This window comes from Phaseolus vulgaris, chromosome 7 (genome assembly GCF_000499845.2).
Source record: "Phaseolus vulgaris cultivar G19833 chromosome 7, P. vulgaris v2.0, whole genome shotgun sequence".
Classification (NCBI taxonomy): domain Eukaryota; kingdom Viridiplantae; phylum Streptophyta; class Magnoliopsida; order Fabales; family Fabaceae; genus Phaseolus; species Phaseolus vulgaris.
Genome location: NC_023753.2, coordinates 33,420,315 through 33,436,987, shown reverse-complemented (window position 1 = coordinate 33,436,987; position 16,673 = coordinate 33,420,315). Strand labels below are relative to the sequence as shown.

Genomic DNA, 16,673 nt, shown 5'->3' with positions numbered 1-16,673 from the left:
TCCTGTTATGCTTATAAATACAAATATATTCATATTCATATAATATGTATAATATAATTTATTTGTATACATTTATTTTTTACGATGATGATTGAAAATAAAAATGAATTGTTTGAATAGTTAAATAATGTTTTAAATTATGATAATCAAATAACAAACATAAAACTTTAAAATTATACATTCAACTACGTTAATTCCTATTTTTGTATTTATTTGTTTTTTATGTACCATATAAATTAAAATATAACTAATAACCTAATTTATATAATTTAATTGAATTGTATGAATAAATTAACATTGAAAAAAACTTAACTAGTTCCTCACAAGTTTTTTCAAACTCAATATAACTAACAAAGATGAGAACAAATTTTAATAGGATACATGATTATTTTAAAATTTTATTTTATTTTAATAAATTAATTCCAATATTTTGTAAATATAATTAAAATTAAAAAAATGTTTTTTCAAATAATCCAATAAAAAAATTATAATTCTTTAAGTTTGAGTTCTTTTATTTTAACTTTTAATAAATATAAATATAATTAAAATCAGAAGAAAAAAAATTGAGGTAGTTTGGTCTCTTTCAACTTGAAACTTAGTAGAATGAGACTGAAAAAAAAAATCTTATTCCATGAAATTGATGAGAATTAATGCATTAGATTAGACTGGCTAAAAATAGCATCTTTTCCTTGTCAAATTGATGATGTGGCATCTTGTCAAATTGATGACCTGGCATCTTGTCAAATTGATGAAGCACCAGCTTACAAACTTTGCCACCAAGATAGCACATATTATCTTTCAGCCTTTTCTCAGTTGGCTTCACTCCTATGGTGCTGTATCGAGACAACACTATCTAATGCCAAAGATTTTGTGCATATAAAGAACAGCACATCAAGATTAAGACCTAAACAATTACTCAACAAGAGGCTCCGTGTTAAGGGAACAATAATCCCTTCTTTCAAGCCCTTTTAGCAAGATTCGGACACTCGGTTGAGACCAGTTATCATACAATCACTCCTCCTTCCCAACTCCTTGACTACAATATATATAAGACTTGATTAGGCATATGATTTCTTAGGAAAGTCACATTACCAACATTCCAGCTTCGGTGATGGTGACTCAAGTGTGTAAAATGGTTTTGGTGTCATTGTGATTTGATCATCTTTTCTGGTGGAAGCGTTAAGTTCCATACAGCACCGAATCAGAAGCAAACACCTAGGTAGATCTAAAGATAGAAAAGTGAATAAAAAGAAGGCCTTCTCTTTCTAGATGGTAAAGTCTTGCTTGTCTAATTCGGTCATACCAACTAACCAAAGAATTAAGTCACAGCTGTTCCATCAACCAAAGAAGATGCCTCATGCATGATTCTTTAAATTTTGGTAGGTAGGTGTAGGTGTAGCTAGCTAGACAGTGACCTGAAACAAGGTTTTCTCTTCTACATCACACTTTCTTCGGTAGATTAGGTTCCCAAATTGCATGGTTGGTGACCAGTATTTTTCTCATGCAACTATTGCCTTGACGTTTAACACGGGTAAAACTACTCATTGGGATGATGGCAATTAATCACCATTTATTTATTTATTTGTTTGTTATAATATCAACTTTTTAATGATAAAAAATAATATTCCTAGTTGCTAAACTTATATTCCAAACAAATGCTGTCCTCGTGTGAAAAATATATTTTTACTCTATGCCGTTAGACAAGCCAACTACACAAGTGTTAGTTTGGAAATTTTTCAATCTACATGCATACGAAGATTTAAGAATATTTATTTTTTATCTAAATTAGTTTTTAGAAAAAAAAAATCAGTTTTTTATAATATCTTTTACATAAAGATATAAATATATTTATTTGTTATTTATTTTTAGAAAATTAAGATTAAGATATTATAAATATTTGATATTCAATTATATTTTGCTTTACATATTATAGACTACATCAATAAATCACAAGCTGTTTTATATAATGTATTTCTTCTATTTACAAAGCCCCAAAGCTATTAAGGGTTATTGTTCCTAATAGGATGGAAGGAGAAAGGAATTTTCCACAAAGTCATGTATTCCATCTTTAGTGACAAAGTTTATGATATATGAACGGTAAGAATACAAACTTATTTATAAGGGTTAGATTTATGGGAAATTGTAGAAGAAGATTGCATTGTTGATTTGTTGCCTTAAAATCCCACCATGGTTCAAATCAAAATGCAAGAAAAAAAAATAATGAAGGCAAAGACAAAGTCATGTTTGTATGATGGTGTTTCACAAATGATTCTCACAACAAATATGAAGAAAATGAGAAGATTTGAAATATGAAAATGTTAAATTCACTGCAACAAATATCAATTTAGCCAACAATATAAAATTGTGGCGTAAACTATAGAGAGTGATTATTCAATCACTAGAATAAAATAACCTACACGTTTTAATGACTGTTGTCTATGACAACTTTAATTAAATATGGTTTAAAATACCCACAATAAAATGTTACATTTTTATTATTTTAGGTCATATTTTTTTAATGTGGTTTATTTTTTTTTTAAATGTCATTGTTACAAAATTGTGTCTTAAACATCCATGACCTAAAAAGTGTGATTTATAGTGATTCATAAGCTAGAGTGTTATTTTTTTCCAGTTTTAGACAAACATTTATTTGTCTGTTACCAATTTTGAGTCCCAATTTTATTGTTTAGCCTACATTCTATAAGAAACACTTAAAAAATGTGGCATAAATGATCAACGATTTTATAAATGTGATATTTTGTAGTTCTTAAAACTATACTTGTAAAATTGTATGTTTTATATACGTGTAACTCGTTGGTTCAGTGTTGCCCAAAGTATTGTAATGATTTTATTAAGGAATTTGAACCCCAAAGGATGAAAGAGTCAAAGACAATTAAAGAAATACTCAAACAAATTGTTGTGTATTGCTAACAAGATAAAATTATTGGGTAAGGAGTTTTCAAATTCTATACTCGTTTAAAAAATTCTAATAACAATGGCGAAGAGATACAAAACATCTATTACTTTGTTGGAAAACAAAAAAGATTTGTCTACAATTACTTTGATAGAAGTTACATGTGTTACAAGCACAAGAGAAACGAAAATTAATGAGAGAAAAATGTGATTGATGTACCTTACTTCATACTCACGAAAGTTCTTTCAAACTCAAGAACTACAAAAGGAGCAAATACAACCAAAAATACAACGCATAGGTTTTTTTCATCTTGTCCCTATTGTAGGAAAAATAATCACCAACACAATCAGTATTGGTATAGACTAGATGCAAAATGCCACAAATATGACCAATTGGGACATGTAGAAAAGATATATAAATCCCAATATACCCAAGAAGATGTCAAGATTGTAGAGGAAGAATAAAAAGAGAAACTACTTCTTGCAACATTGTCTGGTACAACCAACAAATCTATGAAAGATTTGTTTATAGATAGTGGTTGTACAAACCACATGATTTATGATCGAAATTTTTTCAAAGAGATCAACAAATATGGTAATTCTAAAGTAAGAATAAGGAATGGAGAACAACTTGTTGTGAAAGGTATATGAAAAATTGTAATTAAAATTCATTCATTTGTCAAATTAATTTTTTAATATCTTATATGTTCCCAAGATTAATAAAATTGTTAAGTGTTGTTCAACTACTAGAGAAAGATTATAAGGTGTCATTTAAAAACAAACTTTGTGTGATTAATATGCAAAATCAACCAATAAGTATTCAAAGTTCATATGAAAGATAAAAACTTTACCTTAGATTTGATAAAAGAGAAGCTGATTACGAATGAAGAAAATATAAAAGAATGACCAAAACTAAGGTCCCATTTGTTTCTGGGCAAAGAAAAACAAAGTTTTACTGTGCCAATGGAAAGCCCGAAAATCAATGTAAAAAGGCACAGAAATAAATAAAAAAAAATCCACGCTCTAAACTTTCTTCGTTGAGTTGCAAAGAAAGTTGAATATACATATATATTTTTAATTAATTAATTATAATTTACTATTTTACCATTTTTATTTTAAATAAAATATTATTATTTTATTTAAAATAGAATTATAATTTAAACATAAAAAATATAATTCAGATTATAAAAAAATAATTCTTCTAAAATAACATAATTAATACTTTTTAATAATAAAAAAATAAATTTATATAATAATTATATTAATTAAAAAAATTAAAAAAATTAAAAAAATTAAAAAAATTAAAAAAATTAAAAATAATAATAATAATTTTATTTAATATAAAAATATTTTTTTATCAAATATTTATAATTATAAATATTTAAATAATATTTTAAATAAAAAAACAATTATAATTTATAAATAAATAAATAAAATTAATTTTTTAACAATTTTTAAATGTAAGGGTAAATATGTAAAGTTACAGTTTTATCAATTAAAAAAAATACAATTTCAATCTCACCTATCATATCACTCACAAACTTTCATAAACTTTCCTCGCACTTTCCACTCTATTTACCTTAATCCAAACACCCTAACTTTCTTTACACTTTCTCTTCAAACCATCTCAAATTCATTCTCCCATTTTCACTCTCTAATCCAAACAAAGCATAAAAGATGGACATCTATTGAAAAAATTTGATATACAAGAGGAGAAAGTAGATGGATAATCACATTCTAATATCCATCAAATGTCTAATATCGTGGAATCTATAACAGAAAAAAGAAAATGAGGTTGATAAAAGAAAAAATACAATGAAGAATGTCAAATTGAACGAAGGTATGATCTATGGAAGAAAGAGAGAGACTAGAATTACAAGAAAAAAGAGAAAACATTAAAATAAGGAAAAACAAATTTAAAATTCAAATAAATATATATTTAAGCAAGAAAAAGGTTGAAAATATTTTGTTAATATCTTTTTTTCTATTTAAATTAGTTTTTTTTTGGAAATCTTTCCTTATCTTATAATATCTTTTACATAAAATAAAAAAATATTTATTATTTGAAATTAAAAAATTAAGATTGGAATATTATAGCATGTATCTTCTATTTCCAAAATATACTTTTAAACCCTAAAAATCTCAACCAAAGCATTTGTTAAGGCTTTAGCTAACAATGTATAAAATACTTCCGAATTTTCCATTTTTATTCACTTATGATGCATCAACTAACAATTTTATATGAATTTCTGGTTTGGAGCCAAATCCACCATTAAATTTTGCATTGTCATAATTTGGTAAGAAAAATGGAAGAACAGACCTGTCATATTGTAATATTTATGACTATCTAATTTCATAAGGAATCCACATTTTTTCTTGCGTAAGAAGAAAGTTTCCCTTCAAATCTTGATGTTAAAACATATATACAAGGGAAGGGAAGAACTTAATATACATATCTGATATTTCTGATCTATTAATTTTCTGGCAAAACTTTGAAAACACATGTCCAAGGTCTACTAATGGCTTCAATTCTGCTATTACTAAAAGCGTTACTAAGATGCTGTCACCATGAACTTCAGCATGAGAGTCTAAGGTGGAAAGACAGAGAAACAAAAGACTTGACATCCATTATAGCAGGGAAAGCATGCACTGGCTGGGACAACCTAGACCACTTCTGGAGTTTCTTCAATGATCACAACGAGGAGACCAGACCCTGGAAATTAGCTGAGTGTTGTATTTGGCCTTAAAACTATGCTCCCTGTCTTATCCTGCTCCATCATGTTTGTGTTTTTTGGGTATTCCTGCTTCACCATGTTGTCATTCCATATCTCACAAGCTTGAAGATGAAATTTTATGTCTTTCTTTTTCCGTACTGTGATAGCAATAAAGCTGGTTTAGCTTGCGCATGCGTGGTGTTCATTGTGCTCACGTCATTTCTCTTTCCATTCCAACAGTTTTAAACACTATAGTCCTTTTATTTATATTCCCATTTGAGTAACACATTCATGCAACAAGACTTGGTGGTGTAAAACACAAGAAAGAATGAACGTAGTGGCCTTATTTTCAATTAGTTAATTAGAGCAATGGAAACAAACGATTATTTGAAAATTTATCTAGCATGAATTGTGAAAATTCAGAAACAGGCATAACATGATTTTGAAGTCTGCATGTTCTTTCAGTTTCACCATGTTTAGGGGCTAATGAGCCAAGTGTCCCCTTCAATGAATTGGGTCCCAATAAAAGGCTTGGCCTCTTCATCCGTGAGCACCCGTGCCCATGGCACTCTTCCAGCCATGTTAGCTCCTGGTCCACTACACATGTATTCTCCATAATATACCCTCCTGCAACACACACATACAAACACAAAATTAGCCCTTTTCCTTGAGTAATTTGTACAAAGAAAATGTATGACTTCAATGTGGTGCATTGAACTAACGAATCACGCTTTTGGTCACCCCAATCACTCCATCCTTTGGGGAGTACTAGGTTGTCCATGTAGGTGTAAGAGAAAACAACTCTGGAATAATCTCCCCATGCTCTTCCCAGATAAACCTTCCCACTACCAGTTACTGTGCAGTTTTGGAAGGAGAATCCACTGTCCAGTGACGAATTTGTACGCTTTTGAGCAGTGATGGAAGCCACCTTCTTAGTTGTGGAATTTAGATAGCAATTCTGCTTCCCAAGTCAATCAAAAACCTACCAAGTCTAAATTAACCCACAAAAGATGCTGGTAGAAAGAAAATCAAGATCGTCCTCAAATCTTACCAACACAAGATGAAATTATAAACATGATGAACATTTTATTTGTACATATATTGAAACTTTTATTAAATTTCCAATTAACGAATAGATTCAGGTATTTTTAACTGACTTCGTATTACCTAAAATTTGTTACATTAACTTTTTATTTAAGTATTATATTGATTTTACATGTGTTTTTTGTTTTTTGTTCTCAATTAATTCATTTTTCCTCTCTTTAAACCTTTTCAATTTATTGGTCAAATAGTTCAAACAGAAAGTACTTAAAATAAAAAAAAATAAAAAAATAACCAATCAGTACAATGATTTTTTTTAAAGAAATTGAATTAAAAATACCTAAATTTATAAATTATGTGTAACTTAATTAAATTTATTTTAAATATAAGAATATATTGCAATAGAATAGACATGTAATTTAATTAAAAATAATATATTTTATTACGTAAAATATATATATTTTTGTTTGTAAGAGTACAAAATATTACTAGCAAGTAAGTTATTTATTCATTATTTTTGTAGAATTAAAGGTTTGCTAACATTAATGTTGAGATATGACAACAAAAGACTTTTTTCGTCCTTGGGCCATGCGCCATGGACTACTGCCTCTCAACCCAAACCTCAGGATCTCTAACATTTTTTTTATTATTGAAAAGTTTAGGGGCCAAATAGTATCCTAGTCCAATACAAGAAAAACCTTCAACATTCAATTATATTAAATGAAATAAAATATAAGTAAATTTTAACTATTTCTATTTTCATCTATTTGATGATATTATCCCAAAAATATCCTTCAATTATTCAAAATGTTATCCTTAATTATTCTTTTTATTCTTATCAAATTCCAATAAAATAAAAAGCACTCTAAAAAGAGCTTACTTTTTAAATGTAATTAGTATATTTAAATGGAATTAACTGGTTTTCTTAATTAGTACAAAAGTTAGTTAATTTTACATGTATTTGTGACTGGAGACGGTCATTACATTTATTTCTTAAAAAAGCTATGAAAATACTTTTTAACAAACTTATTTTTACTCAATTATTTTTCATTATTATCTTTATGAATACTACACATTAATGAGAATATTCTTTTATTTGTCTTGTTTTTATTTAATTTTTTATTTTTTTAATATAATTGTTTAAGCTATTTCTTAAAATTTATTTATTTTTTGTTTTTTCTTATAAATTTGGTCTATTGTATTTTTTTTATGTGATGACAAGTGTTGTTTAAGTATGAATTTTATAAAAAAAAATAGTTTTGTTATACTTTTATATTTCAAGATAATATTATTTTTTCTATTATACTCTTAAGTTAATTAATATGGAGATAGAAAATTTAGTTATGATAAAGAGAGAAATATGTGATAATACATAAATGTAAAATAAAATGAGAAAATTAAAAAAAAAATAGATAACTCACTTAAAATTACATTAAAAACCTTAAAGGCCAACTACAAAATAAAAAGAAAGTAGTAATTAGTATTTAATTTCATTAATTTTAGTGTCAAGATTTACAAAAAAAAGGTTTTAATTTTTTAATTAATAGTATTTAAAAAAAGTGGTTTAATAGAGTGTATAGTATTAGTAACATTTGGAAGCATGGTGAAATTTGGAGGTTAATGAAGAAAAAAGAGACCTGGTAAAGGGACCTGGCATAACCAAAGATGAAATCCACAGAACCTTGAATAGAGCAGTTGTGGAAGAAGTGAAGGCCTTTGTGATCATAGAGAGTGTCTTGAGCTCCATTGAAACTGCAATTGTAAAAAGCAGCTTTGGTTCCTGAGATCCGAAGCGCCACGCCTTGTTCTCCCCTCCTTCCAATCTCATGTGGAGCACTGTTCTGTTTTACCACACACTCATCATTCATTACCATCCTCCAAAAACAGTTTTCAATTTACATAACATCAGCTTTTCTTGAAAATAAATTCTATGCCTTGCATAAGATTTTGTTTTCTTTAATTATAAATGTGAAATTAATATTTAATTTAAAACAACATAAAGTGTAACTAAAAAGTTAAAAGAGTATGCATCACTCAGATTTTTTTTATCATTAGAGTTAATTTATATATAAATTGCTTAAATAATTATGGATTGGATTTTTTCAAATTTAGTTTAGATCTAAGTTTATATCTAATAAAGTAGATTGGAGCTAAATCGAAGATTCGCTTTAATTAGATGACATTAGATTTTTTTTAACACAATTTAAATTGGATTAAGTTTAGATTAAATTCACTTTTATTAATTAGATTAAATTTGACGTGAAATCAACCTTAACGACTTGACATGGATTAACTCAACTTAGTTTGATATGGTTCTGATTCGATGTGGGTTTAATTTAAGCTAAATGTATTGGTTGAATAAGGACTCAACTTAACTTGACCAAACTTGGTTTGGGCCATCTTGATTTCACTTGAGCTCGACTCGACTTAGATCTGACAAGACTTTGTTCAATTTCGGTCATACCTAGCCTAATCTCGATCAGAATTGGCCAAACTTTGGTCCAGCACAACTCGACTAAACATAGGGTTAGAACGACTTGACTCGAGTTGATATGGGATTGACTCAACTCAACTTAACATGGTGTTAGAGAAAAATTCAATAAATAATGTTTTGATTAAGTGTTTCTTTTGTTAAACGAGGATCATATTTCATCAATAAGATTAAAAGTTTTGTTCACAATAGATCACGAAAGGTGCAAGTGTTTCGTTTATCAGACGATGTAACACTATACAATCTTTTTTATTGTTGTGCTCAGGCGATACACACATAGTATTAAGCTAACGCTATACTTCTTAAGAGTATCTGTATGCTTATTTTATGTTGCAGAGAATATTTGTTTCCTGTTTTTACCAAGAAGATTCATAAAAGCTTATGTCACCTCAACAATCTCTTGATAAATTAGCTAAAGTTTTTTGCATCAACAACTCTCTCGTGCTTGTTTTGTCAATCCTGAAAAAGACTATACAAATTACACAATTTCGAGTAAGGATCTATGACCAAGACTCGATAAGTTATACCAATTATTGGAATGTTGCTAGAGAAGAATAATACATGCATGAAGTGCACTTAATGTATCATCTACATTCAAGTTGCTTAGATGTAAGGACGATCTTCAAACTAGCTAACGTTGCTCCACAATCATAAAGACTTTTTTTCTTTAATCCTTACATAAAGCTATCTTTCAAGAAAAAAAGCAAACCCTATGATATTTAGATAACCCTTTAGAAAATCCTTTGTCTTAAAGAGGAGTAACCTTTTGTTAAACAATACTGAGTGAATTAGTGATAAATGTTTTATATACCTATATTTAGAGCATTTATATTGCAAGTCTTAGTTGAAACTTTGTTTTAATCAAAATTGATGTTAATCCAACCATTAAACAAGAGTAGTTTTAATATTTTATCTATTTTAATCTTCCATTTTACCACCCGTAACCAATACAGAGAAAATATATAAGAGATTTTGCTACCATGTGGTTGTTTTGGTATTCCTCGATGAAATGTTAGCCTTAATTAAGTGGGTATACCTCAAATTTGATGTTGATGGCCACAAAGTAGCTAGCATCCACAGCAACAGTTGCACTATGGAACGTCCCCAAGGGAGTGCCATTTCTTTTGGAGGCAGATGCTGTATCATTTCCAGTAATAGTTGGTGGATTCCCAGCCTCCCCTGACAATGTAATAAAAGGCATTGTTCTTGGGATCATCACCTTCTCCCTACACAAATCAACCATACCAAGTTTTCTGATCTTCATCTTCCAAAATTTCAATTCAATGTAACTTGTATCACTAAAATAAAAGGTACAAGCAGTTTATAGGTACACATATATATTACCTATAAACACCCGGCGAAATGGAGACTATAACTCTCATAGTGTTACGTGGTGGAATGCTATTGAGAGCTTCTGAAATGGTCTTGAAGTCAGCAGAACCGTCTTGGCTAACTGTTATTATAACTTTGTTACTCTCAGCCTGCCTCAGCTTCAAATCAGCCACCTTCCATTTGCTTTTCAAAATGTTCTTTCTCTCATCATACTTCTTCATGTTGCAAGATACCCACTTGTCAAAATTGGCCACACTCTGTGCGTAGGAGCTGGAAGTAATGTTTAACGAAGAAAGAAGAAAAACAAGTAGAACAATGAGTTGGAAGTGGGTTTTGGAAACCATGGCGTGGCAAATGCTAAACTAGTATTATCCAAGTTTCAAGACCATGCAGAGTATTATAACTTAAAATGGAGAGAGACCATATTAATATAATAGCACTCTTAGCATTTTTCCAAACCAACCCTCCTCTACAGGAAAAAGAACAGCATACTACAACTCACACATGACATTATAAGCCCTTTTTCATCTGTTTTCTTTTCATCCCCTCTTAGAGATGTACCTTATGGGTAGTGGGCACTAAGCATTATCTAGAACAAAATTCAGAAACATGGTGGCTACTGAGGAAGGACTCTGGGGCCCCATTCCTCAAATTATCACCACCACCGAGTAATACCCAACATTCCCTTGGGAATGAATAATGGCGAAGGAAAGAAAATTGGCTGTACTCCATTAGTTTTCCAGAAGAAAATGGTAGTGGTGGGAGGGCCTGCTTCATATATAGCCATATAGCTCCCACATTGTACAGGCAACAAATAGTCGTGGATTCGTGGGGTAGGACTTCTAGAAAACAGAAAAAATAAGTATTTATTGCATCAGGCTTATGCACCATGTTGGTCACGAAATATTAGCAATAGATTTTGTTAATACTGAGAAATTCCATTTAAATCTAATTTAGCCTTTTAAAAATAAAATTGCACAAACTTATATATTATGAAATATTTTTATTTTTAATTGATATGTGATCTTTAATATAATTCGTATCGAGTTTGTTAAGATGTATAAGACAATATATTAGGTGATTTAATAGAGACCCGATAACAGATGACTTACTAAGTTCAACAAACTTTCGTTATGATAGATTTTAAATGACTTTGATATTATACTAAGAATTAAACTTTTATTCGTTGAACCACCTTTTAAATGGTTTTTATTTATTTATTTTTTCTTGCTGATAATCGACTTTTGTTATAATAGATTCTAAACGACTTTGATATTATACTAAGAACTAAACTTTTATTTGTTGAACCACCCCTTAAGTGGTTCATATTTATTTATTTTTTCTTGTTGATAAAAAAAAGAATTGAATTTTTAAATTTAACTCAACTTTATAAAATCAGTTCATAAAGTGAGATTTACACTCACTTATATATTATATTATTATAAAATATTATATTATTATGAAATAACACTGCTTTATTAGTGATTGTGTTCAGTATTTAAGCTCTTAAGTTATAAGCCTTTTGTAGGGTTTAATAAATTTGTAATGATCTTTCTTATGCATGACCTAGCATGATGATAGTTTTTTCTTTAAATAGCACTGTTTCCAATATCATATCCCCAACTAATAACACTCTTTTCCTTTTATTTTTTCAACTAGCATTCTTTTTTACCATGAGAATTCGGTTCACCTTCATTTTCTATTTGAAAAAAAAATTCTCTAAGAGTATTTTTTTTTTTGTATGATAATGAACACGAGCAAAAAATAATCGTTCGGAGAAATCCAATTTGTGAAAAATATAATTTTGACTTTGGCGTATGAATGTTCCTGAGAATTAATTATTGTTGGCAAAATTTGTTGGGCGGTTTTCGATTTTTATTTCTTATTTTCGGTATTGGAGTGAAAAAGATTTGGGTTTTCCATTGTTCAAAATCCGGTTTCCAATTTTCGACTTTGGCATAGTTCATCCGAAATTAATTATGCATAAACGAATTTGGGAATGGTGTTTTAGAATTATGCAGTAATCTCTTTCTACGTTTGTTTGTCCTAGAGGAAGGCAAGTCATATTATGTTGATTTCCAACGTATATGAATGAAATTAGGAATTCATATCGATGTGTCCATACTGAAGATGATGATGACGTACAATATGTCGTTGGTTTTGGAAAAAGATATGAATCTCATGCAAGGTTTGAACTTATGGCATTTATCCAACAACATTATGATTTAGGGAATCAAATTACTTTCAACACGTGAGAGGACATTGAACGACTCTTTAAGGATTGAGTGAGTGTATGTTCCTCGTTGTTACCTTCTTCATCATTTGTGCTTTTGTTTTATTACGATTTAGTGTTGTATTATGATTGAGTGTTGAATGTTTCTTATTGTATGAGTTTTATTCCAACAAAAATTGGAAACCGGATTTTCAACATCCATTGGAAAACCAAAATCTTTTTCACTCTAATACCAGAAATAAGAAATAAAAATCGATAACCGAATGAGTTATATTTTTATTTACAAAGAATTCATGGAAAAGTTTGAGAGTCAACTTGCTTGCTTTACTGTTTTTTATCGTCTACTTTAATTTTCTGCACAACAATTTAAAACTTTGAGAGTCAACTTGCTTGCTTTATTTATCGTCTACTTTAATTTTCTGCACAACAATTTAAAACTCCCATTTTTACTTAATTGTTTTTGTTAATATTATTGTTTTCATATATGTTTGACTATTTTTTTTATTGAATTAATTGAGAAATATTCGATCTTATCTGCATTATTTTTTTGTGTTAAAAAATTTCTACTAAAATTATTTCAGTTTTACTGTTAAACAGTAATAATTTGTTCTTTCAATCAACATAATTGTCGTTTTTTTTAATGACTTTGGCTTTGATGTTAGATATTCCTTATGGAAGAAACATCCGATCTCTAATTTGGTTGAAAATAATATTTTTATGAGAAAATAATAGATGTATTAAAGGAGATATTTTAGGAATGTTACAACTTTATACAAAATTCATCTTGAAAACAAAAGGTTTGGTTGAAGATAATGAATCAATAGATCTATTGGAAGAGAAAAAGATTATCTATCTTAAAAACAAAAGGTTTGGTCACATATATAACTCCTACTCTACCCATATAATATATATACACACACGCATCTCTAACGAAGAGAAAAAGACAGAATAAAATATTCTGGTGGAGGTAACTCTAACAGAGACATTTCTAGAAGAGATTGCAATTTAATTAATGCGTGCATAGAAAATTGAATTAATATCAGTAACACCTAACTATCCAGTAGATGTTTGGTGTGAGAAATGTAAAAATACCAGTATCTGCCTACATGGAGCTAGTGCAGCTATTAAATATGTCTTCACCCTTCATGGGAAGACATTAAATTGTTGAAACTTTGTCACGCAAACACATCGATTGCCGATGCTTTTCAACAATAAAGTTGAAAAAGATAAACGTATTCTCATCTAGAGTCCAAATGCAAGACAAACCAAGTCCAAGTAAACGGCAGCATAGCATAAATGATCAACTGTCAACCCAAAGCTAGAATTCATGAACATTGAAAATGGTAATCAAAAAGTATAACAGGCCTCCTTAAGTGGAGTAGAACCTGGTATGTAAACAAACAAATTAAGAAAAACACATAAACTGGATATGAGGTCAGCTGTGACTTCAACTCTACAAGCTATAGCGACATCCAAAGCCAAAGAAAAAGAAACCATAAATATAGTTGACTGACCAATTACGTGTGAACGACTCAAAACTCGAATGAATAACATAAGAATGAAAAGGTCATGTTTTCAAATATTACGGCACTTAGTGCTTCCAATGAGAAACCCATTGAATTTTAACCAATATACTATTATTTTCCAACATATTTTCCTACTTTAGTATATTAACTAATCTCAAACTTCCATCACGTTTTTTATTTTTGCATATATGTTTCTAGAGGATTATAGGGCAAAATACAAGGCAATATTGAAGATTCTTAACTCAAACAGCGAAATTCAATACGTAATTAATCATACTTCCTTGCTCATATATAGTTTCAATGTCCTGGATATATTTTTGACTTGTTTACATATAGAAGCAACCCCAATTCTTTTATTTGCGGTTCTCACCACATTTCCATGAGATTGCTTTAGTTGATCCTTGAAATTAAACGACTTTATAGTATTCGGGGTAAAAATTAAGTTGAATTTTATCACCGGAGTAAAAATTATAAGTTAAATTTTATCCCGGAGTAAAAATTAGTAAATGTTCTCAAATTATGCATAACAACAAAAGAGAGTAAGAACTTATGTTATATTATATTGAAGATGTTCTCAAGTAATTGCGTCATTCGACTACAATGATTTTACTTTTGTAAAGGAGAATATATATCATTGAGTTGTTGGACGGTTACAAACAATCAATCATCAGTTAAATTTCATATAGTTTAACCATATCATGTCAGATAAACCCTGATATCTTTGAACTTGCTAATATAATGCCTAGAGTATACAGAAAAACCGGATCAAAAATCATCAGCAAGATGCTGCTGCAAAAACCACATGTTTTCATCGGTCCACAAGTCTGCATCACCAAAACCATGGTTCTGTTCAAATGCTTGGAGATCAGAGTAGTCCCACTGCTGCCACCCCTTTTGAGCACTGTCCGATGAGCAGCTACCATCTCCCATTAAATTGCAAGATGAAGTTGTACTTGCATCAGAGAGAGAAGGAGGCTGAACATCAACTCCTGAAGCGTACGAGGAAATCATTGAGCTGTCACAAAACATCATGGGATTGGCCCCACTAGATTCACCGTGGGTTTGAGTGTTGCACAATGTGGTTTGGTCATGTCCATAGGAAGAAGAGGCATTCCCAGAAGAAGCCTGAATCCGCTCCATAAGGCGAGGCATCCAAACAAAACGCACAGCATCCCTAAACTGTTTGCTGTTTACATCACATTTGAGTTGCTTGGCTTGCTTCACCACTCTCGTCCTCCAATAGTTCTTTATTTCATTATCTGTTCTACCAGGCAATTGTTCTGCTATTTTAGCCCACCTTCAATAAATAATAACACAACATATTACATTATATTAATTAGTATGATCAACTTGCAAGTTGCAACACTATAGGAAGTTAAATAATTAATGATATTCTGCACTATATGGTACATAAATAATATTATGCGTACCGGTTGCCCCAGCGGGAATGGAGTTCGAGAATCAAGAGCTGTTCTTGAAGGGTGATGTTCCCACGTCGAACATTTGGACGCAAGTAGTTCAACCATCTTAGTCTGCAGCTTTTGCCCGTTCGCTTTAGGCCTGTGGTTGGGAACAGTGAACACATAATAAGGCCATGGTGCATGGTTGAAGATTTTAATTATTTAGTTAGGACCGTGATCACAATTATATATGAATGCATGCTTAATTACCTGCAGAGATAGCGAGGGAGTTCCAGTGGCCTTCGCCGAGGAGGTTGACGTAGTTGATCAGAAGAGAATCTTCTTCCTCGGTCCATGTTCCTTTCTTAATTACTATCTCTTCTTCACTTCCATATTTAGCAGATAATTCAGTATCTGATAAGCTTCTCATCACCCGAACACTCATAGTCTCCATATACACTTCTTTGGCCTTTCTTAGAGTTGGTGGCAGAGAGAGAATTGAAAGAGGTGGTTGTGAAGAAATATCTTATAAGGTTGTTCCGTTGAACATGTGATAGAGAGCGTGATTTATATAGGGAGGGATGGGCTAAAGATCCGACGTTGGATTTAGGAGGATGAGCACTATGAGGATTGAATATTTGTCAAAACTAAGACCTGAAGTGGGGGCTGCGAAGATTGCCCATAACGCTGAATTGTTGAACTAAGTGAAGGAGACATTAAATTAGTTTTTCCTCGTACGTTTTTGTGTTTTTGATTTTGACCTTGCCATTACGGCTTCAGACCCTTTGACCTTTCACACGCAAATAGAACAAGTTGCCAAAATAATAACAATATTCTTTAGCACTGGGTCAGCTGTGTGATACAAAATCGAAATAGTTCTTTTGTATCTCCCTGTTAATGTAAGTATTTACTATTCTTAATATTTTTACTCGTGTTAAAATGTTGTTGTTTAATAGTATTTTAATAGTTTGAATGTTTAATTTATTTGTTTAGTCTTAACATTTTGATTTTGATTTATTACTT

The 16,673-nt window shown here is 30.1% G+C and overlaps 2 protein-coding genes across 2 annotated transcripts; both read right to left on the bottom strand.

The window, feature by feature from the left end:
- Positions 1-5,941: 5,941 nt before the first annotated feature.
- On the bottom strand, positions 5,942-11,126 carry LOC137830185 (probable pectinesterase 53). The gene is made up of 5 exons (XM_068637362.1): positions 10,504-11,126; positions 10,196-10,385; positions 8,306-8,509; positions 6,350-6,585; positions 5,942-6,254 (listed from the first exon to the last, which is right to left on the bottom strand). The coding sequence occupies exons 1-5, from the start codon at positions 10,833-10,835 to the stop codon at positions 6,104-6,106; spliced, it is 1,113 nt and encodes a 370-aa protein (XP_068493463.1). The 5' UTR covers positions 10,836-11,126; the 3' UTR covers positions 5,942-6,103.
- A 3,728-nt stretch (positions 11,127-14,854) lies between these two features.
- Positions 14,855-16,216, bottom strand: LOC137830184 (MYB-like transcription factor EOBII). Its single transcript, XM_068637361.1, has 3 exons — positions 15,921-16,216; positions 15,681-15,810; positions 14,855-15,547 (listed from the first exon to the last, which is right to left on the bottom strand). Exons 1-3 carry the CDS (start codon positions 16,102-16,104, stop codon positions 15,016-15,018), a joined length of 846 nt encoding a protein of 281 aa, XP_068493462.1. The 5' UTR covers positions 16,105-16,216; the 3' UTR covers positions 14,855-15,015.
- Positions 16,217-16,673: the final 457 nt, after the last annotated feature.